Here is a 19526-nt window from a genome sequence, read left to right as displayed (position 1 = left end):
AACAAAATATTAATAAATTATATTTCATAATGAGATCAATGTTTTTAGATAAAAATCTCATCCTAAATTGCCAATATACTCCTAATTTAAAAGAATTTTAAACATATAAGTCTAAAAACAAAAAAATAAAAATTGTTCAACTCTTTAATATAGGAGATGTAAATTACAAAGCAAATAGCAACATAGTAAATGTGATAGAATGTGCTTATTTCATTTTCTCTTATATTTGATATATAATTATCTTTTTATCATATATATTTGATTTGGACTGGAAAAATGTCATCACAAAGATCAGAAAACATTAAAATTATCAGCATAATTTTTACCAGAATTCAAAATAAAGAAGCTGGATTCTTCCTACATACCTTTGGTTACTTGAGGTATTAATGAAACTCAGTGCGTATCATAGAAAAGTAAGCCAAGGAAACAAAATCTATGGACATGAAACTTTGGAGAAAAGCTACATACAAATATACATATCCACACAATGACCAACTATCATACTTATAAATTATTTGTTTATGTCAAATGTTTAAAAACAATTAGCTGAGATTTCACTTGGTTTTTTATATCCTTATATTTTATGCCTATGTCACTGCTTTTTTAATTTCAAAATATGTATGAATGCTTGCGATCTTAAATTTATCACAGAGTATTAAAAATTTCCTGAAGAAATCTATTTTAAAAGTTTTGTATAATAGTTACATGAAATTGGTTAACATTTTCTATTTTTAGACGTTTTTTTAATGCAAAACTGATTACAACTTGTAGAACAAATGGGGCTAAAAAGTGTGCGAAAACTTTAGTATCCTTTTTCCTCACAAAATGAACAATTGGGCTTTGTGTATATTAATACTCTTATTAACTGAGCCAACACTATAAACATTTCATAGAAGTTGTTTTAGTCAGCTTTTTCACTGCTGTGATTTAGGGAAGAAAAGTGTATTTAAAGGCTCACGGTTTCAGAGGTCTTAGTCCACTGAAGGTAGTCTCCATTCTTCAGGGTTTGAGGTGAGGCTGAACATGGTGGAAGAGTGTGGCGGAAGGAAGCAGCTCACATGATGAACAGGAGAGAGAGAGAGAGAGAGAGAGAGAGAGAGAGAGAGAGAGAGAGAGAGAGAGGGGGAGGGGAGGGGAGGGGAGGGGAAGGGAGGAGAGAGACTCCACTCTCCAGATACGAAATAAATACTCCATAGCCAAGCCTCCAATGAACCACTTCCTCTAGCCACAACCCACCTGCACCCAGTTACCACTCAGTTAATGCCATCAGGGATTAATTCACTGATTAAGTTAAGGCTATAATGCAATAATTTCTCCTCCAAAACTTCTTGCATTGTCTAATACATGAGCTTTGGGGGACACCACATCTGAACCATAACAGAAGTCAATATGCATTTCTTAATAAAAGAAATACAATAATTACAGAGGGCATTCAGAAATATTAATGAAGAATGTAAAAATATTTACATATTTACCTTTGTAGCTTAGCTTGAGTCGTGGAATATTTTGTTTAGAAGTTCCAATGACTGGAAGAAATAGCACAGTCATACTTAGCATCATGAAAGCATGAAAAAGGTGAAAACTGTGGCTTCTCAACTTTGGTCGCTCATCTTTAGTGGCATCCATGATGAAAAACAATGCTCTTTTTCAGTGCTAGTGGACTCTAAAAGAAAAAAAAAATATGAGAGTTTTTCTTTTGCAGATTTTTTCTAGATATACTATATGATAATTTTCTAAATGTACATAGAATTTTTTTAAAAAACAATTTCTCTCTTCTCATTTGTTCTTAGTGAATTTTTCAAGAGAATATGAATCCAAAACTGTGTAATAAATTCAGAATTGTCTTTACTTCAATGTAGAAATGAATACACTACTAGAAATCAAATTATTTTAATAATCTCTACAAAAGTTATTTTTTAATTGTAAATATCTGAGTATTTTTTTTAACATAACTTGATTTCTTTGATCAGATGAAAACACTAGCAGACATCTACTTGTATTCCGTATCATCCCAAAAGGAAAGATTTTCAAACAAAAACAGACACAAGCTGTCAGGTCCTCCAGTACAGAGTGTAGGCCTAGAACATACCATCTATTAGTTTCTGTTTAGGACAGCCCTGAATAGAAAAATAAGTTATAAAGTGTAAAGGTTAATAAAAGAGAGGAGGTGGTTATTAACTACACTGCCATAAATAAATGACTTGGATATCTTTGTTAAAAATGTGAGAAAATTAAAAGACACGTTTCAAACTAAACCTGTTATTAAAAATTACAAATAATATTTATTGAAATATACATACCAGATATTTTTTAAAGTAGCTTACAGACTAAATGGCATAATGCTATTGACAGGCATAGAATAAGTAGTTATTTACCACATTTCACAGTTGAGAAAACTGACGCACAGAGCTAAATATTTGTTCCAAGTTCGAATGGCAAGTAAGACAATGGAAATATTTGATTAGGACTTTAGAACAAATATTAAACTTTTCTTAAGACCTATAAATCTGGTGTTTTCATTATGGTAGGGTCAATTGACCTTGAATTACTGATAGAATCTTCAACCTCTCTTCCTGCCTTAATGTACTGCTTTTCTTCCTAGGAAATAGCCCATGGGAAGGATCTTGCTATATTGAGTTCTAGGGAGGATTTTGCATATGGTACCTGCTTTAACTGTGGTCTGAATATTTTTTGTACCTTCCTTGCTGATAGCATTAGTCATAATAAATAGGTATTAGACTTTAAATAATTTTCTAAATATTTAATATTCAAAATAAGAATTTCATGAGTATTATTTTAAGACATCTCATAAAGGCTGAATTTTCATTAAGAGAAATTCTCCACTTTACTATAATGATTCAGAGACTTTGAACATCAAGGTTCCAGTTACATCTTACAAGTAAAAAAAAGATAAAATTTGAGGTGTACTAATTTGTGTTTATGAATGGCAAGCATTTAAGGATAGACAAATCTTACATTAAATTGCTTCATGAAATATTAAGCATGAGTGTTTTCCCCAATTATTTTTATTATTTTCAATGGTATCTATGAAAGTATCAAATTATTTTGTAACATAATTATTTAATTCTTCCTATAGATTTCTGCATACAGATAGTTCATTTTAATATTAATTTATAATATTTTATTAAAATATTAAATATAAAATACTAAAATAAAAATATTTTATTCACATTTACTAGAGATTTCTTGAAGGTTTTACCCAATTAGTTGTAATTTGAGAGACAACAAGAATTTCCTTCCAATCAAAAAGATCTATACACAGCCGTCCTTTATGAATATTTTAGTTTTAAAACTTGAATTATATGCATTTTAATATAATACATGAACAAAATCCTTAAATAACACATTTGAAACATTTTTTAAAAGTAGTAGGAAAACATGTTTAATCTATTGCCACAAAAACGGGCACTTTAGTTGATCTATAATTGATCTTTTTCCTATAGAAAAAAGTTATCAGATTAGACTTGAATATTGTTTTGAATTACTCAATGTCTTAAGAAATGTATCCTGAAAACTTTTGTTTGACTTGACATCACTAAAAGTAGATGTATTCCTTGACTTATAGATTCTTCTTAAAAATTTGCTGCTTTTGGACAATTGCCATCACAAATGTTATACATTTGCATCTTAACATATATACATTTACATCACTGGTCATGATATTTGAATATACATACATGTATGGTTGTATATATTATACAATTCTTATCAGTCATTAACACCATAAGTAATCCTCCACTATTTATTAAGGTTAAAAAAAGAGATAAGGATTGTTACTGAGGGAATAATTAATTATATAGAAATAACTACAGTATGATAAAATAATTCTAAAATTGAGACATTTATGAGACACTCTGAAAGAGAACTTAAAAGAGTATTACACAGATTTAACTAAGATGAGAATATTTCATGGAAGACAGAGAAAACCAGAAAGAGAGTTCCAGAAACAGTGATACGTGGCTAAGGGTTCTGAAAAGGATAGGCAGGCAGCATCATGGACTTGGTGAAAGGCTATAAGGAGAAGGAAGGGAGAGGAAAGCACAATCCAGTGGGGGGTGGGAGAAAGAGGACACCAAAGAGCAACTTAAGCTAACTCTTGAATTTGCCTCATGCCTCTTTGGATACCCAAAATATTATGACTCAAAACAACACATTACTTTTTACTGCCATCGCTATTTGATCATGTGTGCTGGTTCCACATTCATCAGGGTTTCTCTAATCTTATTTTCCTGTTCCTTTCACTTTTACCTATTTCATCATGTTAACAGAACACTGATGTCGGACTGCAGCAGACCCCCAGCTTTGACATACAAGCATGCATTCTCCTCCCCACCCATACTCTCTGAAAACAGTGAAAGTTAAATTGAATCCCGAGACTGAGTATATTCAATTTCTCATTAGATAGTTTTTCTGATCATTGGACCTGCAAAATATATAACTTTTGTTCTATGATTTCTAACAATGTATATGTGAAGACATTTATGTGCATAAGCAAAAAAAGAGAACTTTCCATATGTGCATTTTATTAGCAATAATGACCTCAGTACAGGACATTTCCTGGAAATTAATGATTAGTTTGGGTTAATGGCCCTTTGCTACATATTGAGATATCTACTCCTCCAACTAGTCATTAATCGCAAAGACATGCCCTGTGCCTCTAACATTGTAAGTTAAAAAGATTGATGTTTTGGTTTGCAATGAACAGTAGTCTTACTGTCCACTATAACCCAACTTATTAATATTGTTAAATAAGTGAAAAATCAAAGCACTGGTTTCTTCACTAGTCTGACATTCTGATAAGTGCCTGCACATGTGGAAACACATATGAAGAGGAGGGAACAAAACTAAGCAAAAATCTTGAAAGTACAATAACTTTTTTAAAAACTTTGAATATTTTTCTGCTATAAAACAGTCACTTTCTACAATTTGCTCCCCCTGATTCTTTGTTTTTCTTCCCAACAATCCTTTGAATCCTATAGTTAATCTTTTAATTGAGATAATTTATGTGTTAAATGTCTTGCCAACAACCTTTGTACTAATGTATTGATATTTTGCTATCTTTCTCTCTCTCTCTCTCTCTCTCTCTCTCTCTCTCTCTCTCTGTGTGTGTGTGTGTGTGTGCATGCACATGTGTTCTGTGTGTACATACAGGAGCATGCATCCTACATCTGGGAAGAATTATGAAGAGAAGTAGGTGTGATTTACCCAAAGTGGGTAGATTTAGGGAATTGCATAGGTTATACTGAATGCTACTGTCTGTAACAAGCTCGACCTGGAGCCAATTAACTGCATATAATCTATTCCAGATGTTCACTGGGACAAACAGCACTCTTGGGGATCTTCAGATGTGGAGCCAATAGGGAGTGTTCTGATTATGAGAGTTTTACACACTGTTCCACTAAATCAGAACTCCAAATGCACAATCTAACACTCAGGAAGACCTTGCGCCATTTCCCTAAGGAGCAGAAAGAGAAAAGAACTTATTACATGAATAATAACTCACCAAAAAATTTATTTGAGGAGCAAGAGATATAAAATTTTATATGTGAACTTCATTGATGTACTTAATTTATTTCTATTGATTTATTCCAAAAGTCGGTAGGACAAGATGATGTACTATTCATGTGGAAAAACAGCTTCTATCCTTGGGACAATAATTAAAATATATATTTCTTCACACGTGAAAACCTGGAATTCTTAGATTTGGGATTTATTCTCAGGTGAGTGTGTGTGTGTGTGTGTGTGTGTGTGTACACTAAGGAAGGAATCATCACACTTTGAATTTTATAAAGGGCTATTTGTTCTTCATACCTAAGTGGTGCATGTAAGGTCACTTAAGTTTTCTGCCCAACTCAAAAGACATAAGGTAATATGACTACTTGCAAATTAAAAGCAATATCTGTATAAACTCCCTTTGGCCAAATTGCAGCTCATAATTTGGAGCTTTTGTTTGGTTAGATGGTTTTCCTGTACAGTACACAAGACTGATCAATTATTGGCACCATTACTTTATGGCATGGTTGTTGATGACAAAACAAACAGCAATTATAGAAGAAACTTGAGAGCCAAAGAGGCAATAGACACAAACAAATGGGAAAGTTTATGGTTGCAGAGGGCTATTATACATCCAATTAGTTGCGTGCAATAATATCAAAGCAGGAAGCCAGTGGTATGCCAAAAGAACCACTGGGATGGAGCTGGGAACACCAGAACTCTCATTCAAATTATCTTTATCTTATCCTTTCTAAATTTTTTTTATTTTCTAATATATCCTCCTACTTTTGTATAGTCAGTGGTATTCAATCATTGCTTGAGTATATATTGCTAAGAGTAATAAGTAGAATTTACAAGGCAGTAAACTTTTTGTTGAAGTATTTAATTGTCTATTAATAGATTTCATTGTCTCCAAAGTGTCATGACTTCCCCTCAGTTGATGTATTCCAGTAGAGTCTGGAAGACCATATGAGTCTTTCAAAGATCATGAAGAGGAGACTTACAAATGTTAATCTACTTGCTAACATCCTTATGATAACAGTCAGTGACATTACCCCACACTCCAAACTAAGTATGAACATCATCAGTTGTGGAGCTGAGCTCAACTATTTATCAGTAAAGATAAATCACAGTAGTTACATCCTATTACTCAGTGATTTAAACATGATGTTTGCATTTCTAAAATACACTGAAAGTGTGTATTACTATATAAATACTGATCAACAAAGCACCACTATTATATATTCCTTGGCTTTGCAAGCCCACAGCTATGTACTTATACAACACCCAATTCTCTAGGATCTACCCCTAATGAATTCAATAGAAAATAATATAATAGTGAGTATACACATGAGTAACCACTTCAATTTAATATTGTGGTTTACAATTTTTTCCCTGAACATAATTGTAGCAAAATCTGTTTAAATTGAAAAGAGTTTTGATTGAAATTATGGGCCTCCAGGGTTCAAATGGAAAAATATTTAACATATTTCAAAATTAATAAAACACTACAATAAAAGACCTTGTTGACAATATTATTGGCTACTTCCACAATGCATCAATTTGCTACTCAGCATAGCAACCTGACAGTTGTCAACTTGCAGGGTCATAGAAAACACCAACAGCAAAATCACAGTATTTATTATAACCATACTGTTCATTTCTTACTGTATTTATTATTGAGAAACTTTAGCTCTAACATGTTTGAGTCCCTTCATGTTTTAGGAAAGCCATTATTTTTGAAAACTAAGCTATCTCCATAATTGTAATTTATATCTTTCCTGAAATTTAATTCTTAATTTAGATGTCAAATTACATTCCCAGTAAATATTTCCCCAGACTTTATATTTATTTAATATTTTGTTAATGTGGGCAGCAAATAATTTTGAATATTAAAATTGATTCTTCATAATAAAATGTACATAATATTCTATTTACCACTAGGTTAATGGTACATGGTCTCTTTATATGCAGAAATAATCATCCACTTTGACATTTGTTTTTCAAAACAGCATAGGAATTTTCATGGTGCCTGCTTTCAGCAGCACTTGTTCTAAGATAATGCAGAGATGCATAAGGGAAGAGTGTGAAACCTACATAAAAAATAATGTACAAAGATGATAATTCCCTTTTACTGACATGGGTTAGTCCTGTTTCTTACAATTTTCACATGTAATATTTTCAGATAAAAATACTTATTGAAACAATAATTCTTTATGTTAGAAGAGAAAAATTTTAAATATTACTATTATTTAATGCATATTTTATAAATCTTAGACAAATATTTTATCATATCCTAAAAAGAAAAATCTAGAGGTTATTATCTATTAATTTGCAAGATGCCAATCTACTTATCTAAAATCACTTATATAGGAAATAGCATTTAAATATGTTCCAATACTAAATCTAAATGAAAACATGGGTTTATACTAGACTTAATTTGAAATAGATGCAATATTTGCAAATAATTATGAACTAATTAAAAGTTTTGAGGACATACAATATAGATTAGTTATAAAGATTATCTGTAAAAATCCTAACACTTTGTAAGTAAACCAACCATGAAATGGCTTCATATCTACCACCAATTAAAATATTCAACAGCATATTTCTTAATTCCAAAAACAAAATGTAGCAAAAAAAAGGGGGGGGGGGCTTGGATTTCGTATTCACGTGGGTCTACCAGGAATGCATGTACTTTTGAAATCAAAACATAGTAAGTTGAGTGAATCCTATATAGCTTTTATTTTAAGAAAATAATGTGCCAAACACATTAAAACTATTTGTTTCTTCACTATTTGGTGAAATATCTTTAAGAAAATAAGCATTTCTAGCAACTGAGGTATTCCTTTTACATAGAGAAAACAATTTGAACAATTCACTTCATAAATATTAATAGTATATGGGAATAAATATAGATAGTGTATCCTCCACATTATCAAATGAAGCTTTATGAGGTAATGTACTTGTTAATTAGCAAGATGTTATTAACCATCCCACAGTTTACATACTTTAAAAATTATGTGTACATGGTTAAAACACGATATTATTTGACAATTAAAAAAAAAACAACAGGCAGGATGTGAGAGCAATTTAGTCATATACAGAAGACAAGTCCTCATATCAGATTTGAATTTCATGATGTTTGACCCAACAGGGATACTAATTAGCATATTGAATTAAACAACTGATAACTATGCAAACAAAAGGTAACTTTTCTCAACAAATTAAAAAAAAAAATCCCAGCACACTTAGATATAATATTTCTTTAATGATCATTGTTCATATTTTTAATGATGGTGAGATATGTTCATGATTTCATCTTGATTTAAAATGCTTCAATACACCCTGTCTCTAAATAAAATATAAATAGGAACTGGGGATGTGGCTCAGTGGTTAAATGCCTCTGGTTTCAATCCGTGGTACAAAACAAAAACAACAAAAACAAACAAATAAATAGAAAAAATTCAATGCAATTGGTCCAACAGACTTGTATTTCCAATTGTATCTTTCTTAAGTGGATATTACAAAGTAAATTTGTAGGTGTTCATTATCAAAAATGTTTCTGTAACAGAATTATTCATAATAGAAATCTGAATTTTGCTACAGATGATCTTCCAGCTACTACCAGAAATTGGAAAGATCCTAACATCTTGACCCAGTCAATATTCCTGCACTGGCATAGATTCACTATCAAAAACTAAACACGATTTTGAAATAAAACTTAAGCTTTTATAAACAAACATAATTTTCTTCTTCTCTCTCCCACTACCATTGTAGTACTGGGGATTGAACTCAGGGTCATATTACCACTGAGCTACATCCCAAGACCATGCTTTTTGTTTTTTTGTTTGTTTTTGAGACAGGGTCTTGCTCAGTGGAAGAGGCTGGCCTTGAATTTTTTCATGCTCCTGCCTCAGCCTCCTGATTAGCTGGGATTCCACACATGCCAACAGTGCTATCACTGGCTATCATTTTCACTTTCTAAGACTGAACTGATAAATTTCTTTTACCTACATTTCTAGATATTCCTAGTTAGGTTTTCTGTAACAGAAGAGAACAGGGTGATGGTAAAGCTGTCAGTCATGAAGCCCACCTCTGCCGTTTGCTCTGGGTTTATCCATGGGCCAGGTATTCAACATCACTGTGTCTCACTCACCTTTTCTGACATTGTCAGATTAAAGAGCCATTATATAAAGCCCTACACTATGTTCACATACATAGTAAGTGATTAGTATTAGTCTTGTGAAATTATTATATTCAATATGTTTAGTTTTCTATTAAACTTCGAGTCAAGCACAAGAGAAAATTATGATTCAAAGACAATTTATAATGACCTGAATGTATGTAGTTTAATGTAGTTTATCAGGCCTGGAAAATAGAATTTTCAGAAAAATACTGCTTCAAGAATATGAAGATGAATGAAGAAAATAAGTTTTTATTTTGGAGATCAATTAAACAAAAAAGTGAATAAGCAAGTCAATAAATAAATTCCATTTCTAGGAGAATGAAAGTGATGGTTTGCATTTGATTAATGGAGGATAAGATGTAATTGTACATGGAGAGCCTCGAATGCCACTCAAATTAAATTGTATAACATATCAAGAAAGGGAAAATAACTGAAAACCCAATAAAATAATAATTTCATGTAAAAATTCAAAACAAAATTAGAATAAACATTGGTAAAGATATAAAATACTTGATTTTAACATTTTTATTTGTATTAAAAAGACTAAAGTAATTAGGCTTCTTTTGTTGTCTTTTCCAGAAATCCATACTCACTTACAAACCAACAAAACTTCATTGTTAACACCCTATTATCATATATTAAGCACAGTAAAACTATGAAACATAGTGTGAGCTAAACAATTATTTTTAGTTTGTTGACTATGATAGTCCAGAAAAGAAGAAAGCACTATCTCCAAACTAAAAAATAAAAGTAGAGTTGAATATCATGTTAATATTCAAATAAGTTTTGGTAAGTTAAAAAGAAAAAGAAGTTTTTAAAAATAACATTTTAAACATCTCAGATCTATAAACTTTCCAAGTATTATTTATATCAGTTTTCAAAATTACTGTATTATATATTTAGACCAAATATTTGATATGATCTCTCTTACAGATTCAAAGCCCTATTGAACCTCTTAGATCATCTTAATATATCTGTAAGCCCTAAGGTGGAAAATGAAAAGCATATATTAAAAAATATTTCCATATTCAATATAAAATGTATATATGTCTCTCTATATAAATGTATTATGTATTTCTGTAGCATGAGCTTTATTGTCTTCAAAATGCAGACCTCAGTTAATATTAATTAAAAGTTTGCAAAACTAAAATTAAATGTCAATGTATTATATAATTCAAAGTACCATTATGGTAAAACAATTAAATATTATTTTATAAATAATACATGTTTAAATTATATTATCCATCCCCATGTGAAACTATCTAATTTTAAAGTATTACAGTTTATTTTAGAAACAATTCAAAGTACTTGACATGCAATATAGAAGCTTAATGTGTACCTCATCAAAGAGCTCATGGATTAAGCCAAATTAGTTCCTTTTATATACACTCTCTAACTACATAAAGGGAATACTTCCTAGACTAACGTATTTCTATGTTAAAAGTAACTTGCAAATGCCCAGCAGATACATAATTATGTGCAGAATGGGTTGGGATGCTATCTTATGATAATGAGACTAATAAATTGCCAACAATTTCAATTTCTTTACCAGACAGTCCTATATCTCTCTGAAAACCCTACTGTTCTGGTCTTTCTACATAAACACCTTTTCATGTGTGTGTGTGTGTTTGTGTGTGTGTGTGTGTGTGTGGTGTTCCATTTAAGCCAGGTACTGAATATGTGGGCTATTTCTTTTCTACACTCATCACCTATTTACCTGGTTCTTTATTTACTATTATCAGTTTCTGAGCTGTGTTTAATTTCCTTGTATCTTTAGCTACATCTGAACAATTGGACTTAAATGGTCATCCCAAATCTTTCTGCTTCCAAGAAGTGCATCAAGTAGGATAATCAGAAGATACCTGAGTTGAGCAGCTTCTGATGGATATTTCCCCATTTTTTTTGTTGTTGTTGTTGTAGTTGTTTCTTTCCTTCTTTCTTTCTTTCTTTCTTTTTTTTTTTTTTTTGTACTGGAAATTGTATCTAGGGGTGCTTTACCATGGAGCTCTCCTAAGCTCTTTTTATTTTTAAAAATTTATTTATTTTAATTATGTAAATATGACAGCAGAATGCATTTTGATTCATGGTTATCTCTCACCCTTGCACAAAACTCATTTCAAAGTGGATCAAAGACCTAGGAATTAGACCAGAGATCCTGCATCTAATAGAAGAAAAGGTAGGCTCAAATCTTCATCATGTCGGATTAGGTCCTGACTAACAAGACTCCTAAAGTTCAAGAAATAAAATAAATAATTAATAAATGGGATGAATTCAAACTAAATAGCTTCTTCTCAGCAAAGAAAACAATCAATGTGAAGAGAGAGCTAACCATGTGGGAGAACATCTTTGTTATATGCACATCAGATAGAGCACTAATTCCCATTTTTGTTTTTCAATCTTTTTCCTTTAAGAAAGTTGTTACCTTTGTTATAAGACCTCTGAAATGGACTCTATAGTGAAGATAGCATTATGGTCTGGATTTTCAAATAACAGAATTCAACTTAGATCATCTCTCAAAATCTCTAATAATTACTCTTTTTTGCCATTTGTTAAAGTAGCTAAAATTAAATTCTTTTTTTAATATTTATTTTTTAGTTGTAGTTGGACATGATATATTTATTTTATGTATTTATTTTTATGTGGTGCTGAGGATCAAACCCAGGGCCTCGAGTGTGCTAGGCGAGCGCTCTACTGCTGAGCCACAACCCCAACCCTAAAATTAAATTCTTGAATCTTCCAGGGGCGGCTCAGACAACTGGTTAAGAGGTGAGGCCCTGGCCATAGGATGATTTGAGTGTAATCTCTGTTTCACATTTTATCAGCTTTATTCCTTAAGAGAATTCATTCAATTTCTCTTAAGTCCAGTTATCCCATCTCCAAACAGGATCATCAGTCCTCATCCAATGGGATCAGCTGGAAGAATAAAATGAAATAATGCATGGAGATCAGTTGTACATTTCCAGATACAGTAAGGCTCTTGTCAAATGTTAAAGAGCCTCTCTTTTTTTTTTTTTGGTCCTTTTTAGTTATACATGACAGTAGAATGTATTTTGACATATCATAACACAGGGTGTATAACTTCCCATTCTTGTAGTTGTACATGATGTGAAGTTACACTGGTCATGTATTCATATATGAACATACAAAAGTTATGTCCAATTCATTCTACTGTCTTTCCCATTCCCATGCCCCCTCCCTTCTTCATTCTCTCCATCCTAATTTGGGGAACCTCTACTCCATATCCCCCAATCACCTGTTGTGAGTCAGCATGTGCCTATCAGAGAGAACATTGGCCTTTGGTGATTTGGGATTGGCTTATTTCACTTAGCATGATAGCCTCTAGTTCTATGTACTTACTGGCAAATGTCATAATTTCATTCTACTTTATGGCCCAGTAATATTCCATTGTGTATACATACCACATTTTCTTTATCCATTCATCCATTGAAGAACACGTAGGTTATTTCCATAGTTTAGTTATTATGAATTAAAGGAACCTCCTTCACAAGACTTGCATTTTTACATGCTATAATAACAACTAGTTTTCTAAAGAAACATAAAAGACATAAGGAAGGCTGGGAACTCCCATCATCCTTTGTCACAGTTGCAATTAAATTTCCTAACCCTCATTATACAATGTACTTTTTTTTTCAATACAAGATGAGATAAGACCCTTTTTATAGAAATAATAAGACATTTTTTTCTGAACTTCTCATTTCTTTAGCCCATATGCACTGCCCAAATAAAATTCTAACAAAAAACCCACACAATTGTTTTATTGGATGTAGTGTAGAAATAGTTTAAAAATAAATAATAAAACAGTAAAAAAGAAATGTTATCTTTTTAGAATGTTCAATTTGGGATTATAAATATGTTTAAAGAAAAGTCTAAGGGAGAGGTCTTAGAGCTCATAATATTTAGAAATGGTTTTGGCAGTAAGCCAACCTAGTTACTTCTGAAGTCTTATTTGGACATTGTACTAGCCAAAGAAGTTTATACACATTAAGAACTTTAGCTTTAATTAACTGCTGTACAATTTTAGAGTATTCAAAACATTGAGTTGTTCTAGCACAGTAAAGTTGGTTTAAAAAATCTTTCCAAAAGATATTTAGGTCATTTTCTATCCTTCACAAGACTTGCATTTTTATCTTCAAGAACAAGCATTATTTTCACCTGTAGACAAAAGTAAGTTCAAACCACATGAAGTCAGGATATCTGTCAAGTTCACCATTGTATCCCCAAAGCCTAGCAGGGTATTTGCTAAAGGGTGAGCGAAGAACATACACTTGATAAGTTAATGACAGTCGCAGTCAATCTCCTCTTTCTTTCACCAGCCCACTTTCAAAATGAACAGTGAAAAATAGCTAAAAATCTCTCTAGGTCACCCCTTGTATAATAAGAACTCAAAAAATTTCTCTCCCAAGTGTCCTAAAAACACATGGAAACTTGGGGACTAAAGTAGAATGACTTATGGATGCCACAAAGATTCATACCCAAAGGAAAATAGGAAGAACCACCAACTGGTACATTGGTCATTTGGGGTATGTTTCAACTTTTCAGAATCACACCTTTTTTTCCCTCCTACATTACTTGAGAGTGTCTAGTGTAACTCAGTCACCCATAGGCACTCAGTCACCCATAAGGTTGGCCTCCCACAGTCTAGGAAATCCCTGTGTCTAGAAAGGTCATGAAATAAGAGAAAAATTTTAATATTTAGAGTCTGGAAGCTTTGGATATGAATTTCAGTTTTCATACTTACTGAAAAAGATTTTCTGTGAAATTTAGTAAGTAATGACAACTTTGCCATCTTGATGAATTTAAATTATTATACGTTAAAATTTTCATTTATAAAGTATAAGCAAAATAAGCAAAAATTCTTACAATGATTTATTCTTTATTATGTATTAGGAGAGTCCCATTTCCCCAAGTAGGTGTGATTTGCCAGTGAATCCTGATGGTACTTGTGATTTGAAAGTGAGAAAATGCTCACTTAACTTCTTGAGAAGTTTTGTTAAGTTTCTCCCACTCCCATCACTATAGTCTGAGTGAAGGAATTTATTTATTTATTTATTGGTGCTAGGCATTGAACCCAGGGGTACTTTACCATTGAACTACACTTCCAGCCCTTTTTATTTTTTTATTTTGAGACAGGGTTTCACTCATTGCTGAGGGTCTCACTAAGTTGCCTTGGGTTGCCTCAAACTTGGCAATTCTCCTGCCTTAGCCTCCCTGGGATCACAGGTGTGCACCAATACACCTGGTAAAAAAAAATAGTTCATAATAAGAAATTAAATTTAATGTGACTCATTTTTTACTATTAACTTGCTATTTTCCCTTTTTCTCTGTCCATTGATGAATTTTATCCAGAAGACAAAGCATAACTTTTAACCTAAGCAGAAATTAAAAACATTTAAAACTATCCACTAAGTATTTGTTCTTTGCCTATAATATCCTCTCCTATAAAATTCACAGCACAGATTGTTTTCTAAACACAGACATATTCAGATTTAAAAGGAGAAGGAAGAACAGTGTCTAAGTGGCAAAATATGCAAGCAATTTAGAGGGGGAAAGAAGAGATGTAGAGATTATTGCTGTCTTGGGCAAGAAAGAATGTGAAGTTCAATTGTAGCAGCACATACATATATCATTTGGAATGTGAAAGGAGAGAAACAAATTCTTGATTTTAATGAGTAAAGATATTACAATGAGAAAAAGATATCTTTCTATCCCTGGTATTTCCACAAATCAGTTTCAGACAACTGTTCAATAAAACTATTATATTTCTTTTTTTAAAATTTTTTTTTATTATTAGTTGTTCAAAACATTACAAAGCTCTTGACATATCATATTTCAATACTCACATAAAATTAAGAGCTTACCTTTTTAAAAAGAGAACTTGTATACATTTTATCTATTTACTCAATTTTTTTTAAAAAGTCTGACTTCCAGACTTATGATAAACACCAGTATTAAGGAATCATGCAACGCAGATTTTTCAAATTATTTCATTTGATTGATTTAAAACTAGCATATAATATCTAACTATCAATTCACCAATCAGTTGATATATTGTAAATTTGTAATGTCATAGTTTTTAGGAATAATTATTAAATCTATAAGTGATATTTTATGATTATATGAATTTAGGACAATTTAATTATACAATTATCCATAATATGTTTTTACTTAAAATACTGTGAAAAGGTCTAATCATCCCCATGAGAATGGTAAATTATGCTTTATTAGTGTTAAAAATGAAATTCGCATCGACTGGGAACAGAATCTTTTTTTTTTAAGTTTCTGACAGATTTTTATTCTCACATAACTGGGCCCTGTTAAAATATGTTGTTCTAAGCATATGTCAGACTCTCCAGTTGTTCTTATAAAACATGCAGAAAGAACATGAGCAAGGGTCAATCATCACAGTGAAAGGATTCTGAGTCAGGGCCCTGAAGACCTGGCTGAAGCTGAAGTCCTCGCTTTGCCTCACACAGGATGTCTTGTCTTTTCCAATTTAATTACTCTTCCATGTCAGGGTTGTTTTATGTAAATTTGTATCTAGATATGTCATCAACCTAACAGGGATATTATGTAGCTCTAGTAATGCAAATTAATATTTTAAACATGATCAACAATATGCATAGACCTAATTGTTTCTTAAGAGATCAACTTTTTAATTCAAATTTGTTTTCCCAGGGAAAGGTAAGGGAATACCTATTCTTTACCACAAAATTATCATCAGTATCTTGATGTCTTTAGTAATAGACAGTTTATTGTATCTCTAGGATTAATCTTTTCTACTCCATTTCCAGGACCAACAACCTAGCCCTGAGTTTTGGCAAATGAATGAATATCTGGTTTACTACCATTGGTATTCTGGATTCTGCCCATAGACTGCAATCCTAGGAGTGTCCAATATTTCCAGATTTGTCTCCTTAGTGTTTGCTTTCATAATGTCATCTCTAACTTGAAATATACATTCCCTAGCTTTCTATCCAAATTCCTTCTCTAACTACATAAATTGCCTTTTTTCTGTGTTCCTCAGTATGTACTCTATTTTGGGGTCAAAATGGTCAATCAACATATGCCATACAAATCATGTTCATTTTCCTTTCTAAGTAGTAATGTGAAGATGTTTTGACCTCCCTGACCTAATCACACCCACAAAGCATTTCTGGACAAGTTTCAGATCAAAGAATCCATTTACTACCAGGCTAACTACAACATATTTTTCCTACAACAAATGTCCAATACAGATGGTTCCCTACTTACAATGGTTTGGCTTGTGATTTTTCAATTTTTGACTGTATGACTGTAACAGCAATATGTTTTCAATAGGAATCATACTTCGTATCTAAATGTACATTTTTCTTTTCTCTTTTTTTTTTTTTTTTTTTTTTTTTGGGTAGCAGGCATTGAACCCAGGGGGACTTAACCAGTCCTTTTTATTTTTTTTTTTTTTATTTTGAGACAGGGTCTTGCTCAGTTAGGACCTTGCTAAATTGCTGAGGCTGGTTTTGAATTTGTAGTCCTCCTGCCTCAGTCTCCCTAGCTGGTGGATTACAGGTGTGCACCACCTCACCTGGCCTGAATGTATATCTTTACCCAGCCTAGCAATATGCCGTAACAGCTCCCGGTCAAGCACACTATCATGAAAGTGAACAACCAATATAATACCGTGTACTGAGTTTGTAGGCTATGATAGTTTGTAAGCTATGTAGGTTAGGTGTATTAAATGTGTATTTAACTTATAATCCTTTCACCTTGAGCCCATTGGGCCCTAACCCTGTTGGAAGTCAAAGAGTTACCTGACTTCTATGCACCTCTTACCTATCCAGAGGTTTAGAAAATGATTAGCTGAATAAAATGTTCACTCTCCTATACTTGTTTCAAATAGTCCACAAAAGCTAAGTAGGCTCAATGTAAAAGTGTTTTTAATGCTTATTTGATACATAGATAAGAAATTAGCCAAATAAAAAAAAGAAGCAATAAAAATATATATTTTTTCTGATTCTTTAAATAAATTTGAGGGTTACAAGAATCTGTAAACCTTCTAAGAGTAACAAATGATATTCTTTAACAATCTGGAAACTGCTTCTAAATTTCTTATAGATCATCTGATGAAATATACAATTTTGAGGATGAATTGCTGAGGTAGCGTCCACTTTATGGATGAAAAACATGGAGGAATGACTGGAAAAGTGTCACATTGTTTCTAAGATGGCTGGGTGTAATTGAACCATTCCTTATTGAGGTACAAAGTAGTTCTGGTGTGAACTACTTTGTTAAGATGTTCAGCCAACAATAGGACATTTTATTTTAAGACAAACTTGCAAGTGAACAGTTACCATGAGTTTTAGTTAGGTGTAGACTGATTGAAAATTTGTAATGAAAACATAATGAAAGATAAAAAACAAGCTTTTATCACAATCAGTGTTTTCCTTTAGAAGAATATCTTTTTAAAAATTCCTATCTTATGGGAATGGGCATATGACTGTGTTAGAAACTACTTACTGTCCCTAAGAATCATCACCCCTACTTCATGTAAGGAATAGAAACGGACCAGTCCCAACTGTGAGCAAGACACATGGTAGAAGCTTCATTTTTCATCCTCTGTCATAGCTGGTAAGAATTAATAAATTTTTACTAATTCAAAGTGATGTGTGTAATGCATTGACATGTATTTAAAATAAATTGCTTGCCTTCTTTCCTTTTCTAATAAGGCATAATGTGAACAAGGTGCTCCTAGACCAGCTATGGTCATACCAGCTGAGGGCAATACACCGAGGAACTTAGCAACAAGACAAAAAGCTTGAGAGTGCAAAACAAAGCCACTTGCCCACCATGGTTCCTTGACTACATCAGTCTCTTTGCACAACGGAAATGCACTATTATCTTGTTTGACCACTATATTTTGAAATGATTTTATAACAGAAAACAACATATATTTTTAATTAAAAATCTTTAAACTATACATAAACTTGATGACTCCCTTATGATACATTTTTCATCATAAAACTATTTTTAAGAACAATAACAATATAGAATGGTGTTGCTAAAATTTGGGTTACAGTGTCTCTTGAAGGCTCAATTATTAAGGACTTGATCCCCAGACTGTGGTGCGATTGGGACGTGGCAAATTATCAGGAGGTCAGACCTAGTGAAAGGAAGTTAGGTCATTGAGAACATACCCTTGAAGGATCCCCGGCCTCTGCTCTCTCTTTCTCTCTCTGCTTTCTGGCCACCATAAAATGTGGAGTGTTTCTTTACCACATGCTCCCACAAGATATTTTGTCTTACCGCAAGTCCCCAAACAACAAAGCCAAACAACCATGGATTGAAATCTTCCCTCTTTTTAAATTAATATTCTCAGATATTTTGTGACAGTGCCAGAAACCTGACTGACATTAAATTGCCTTAAAATTATTAGAAAGTAGAGTTATATGTCTTTTATGTGATCATCAAATAAAAACTAGCAGACTATTCTTTGTAAAATTTGAGAGTTCTTGGGTAACATTACTTTATCAACAATATTTCAACATACTTTATCAACAACTCTACTGTGTTTTCTGTCTTACTTTCAACATAGAAATGTAGCTCTTTCTTTATTAATTTTTCTATGAAATTTGACAGATATGGTTTCTAATGGTAACTTTAAAAATAATGTTCCTGCTAAAGTACTAGTTAATAAGCTATTGATAATAAAATTGGATGAAATTTTGATAATTATAACTAACTCAGAGCTGATAAAATATTTTAAAAGGAAGAAAAGTCATGTAAAGAGCATAATTTCATTTCATGGCTGACAAATTTTCTTTTTAAT

At 32.1% G+C, this 19526-nt stretch overlaps 1 protein-coding gene across 1 annotated transcript in view; it reads right to left on the bottom strand.

Moving 5' to 3' along the window:
- The window catches only part of Sema3d (semaphorin 3D), a 173456-nt gene that overhangs the window by 139112 nt on the left and 14818 nt on the right, over window positions 1-19526 (bottom strand). The window contains exon 2 of the mRNA XM_046464198.2: window positions 1476-1663. Coding sequence (XP_046320154.1) covers window positions 1476-1626 — 151 coding nt within the window. The 5' untranslated portion in view covers window positions 1627-1663. The remainder of the gene's footprint in view (window positions 1-1475; window positions 1664-19526) is intronic.

Source organism: Marmota monax, unplaced genomic scaffold, assembly GCF_021218885.2.
Source record: "Marmota monax isolate L192 unplaced genomic scaffold, Marmota_monax_Labrador192_F-V1.1 WCK01_AAM20220418_F8-fsc00065, whole genome shotgun sequence".
Taxonomy (NCBI): Eukaryota; Metazoa; Chordata; class Mammalia; order Rodentia; family Sciuridae; genus Marmota; species Marmota monax.
This window is presented reverse-complemented; position numbering and strand designations above follow the sequence as displayed.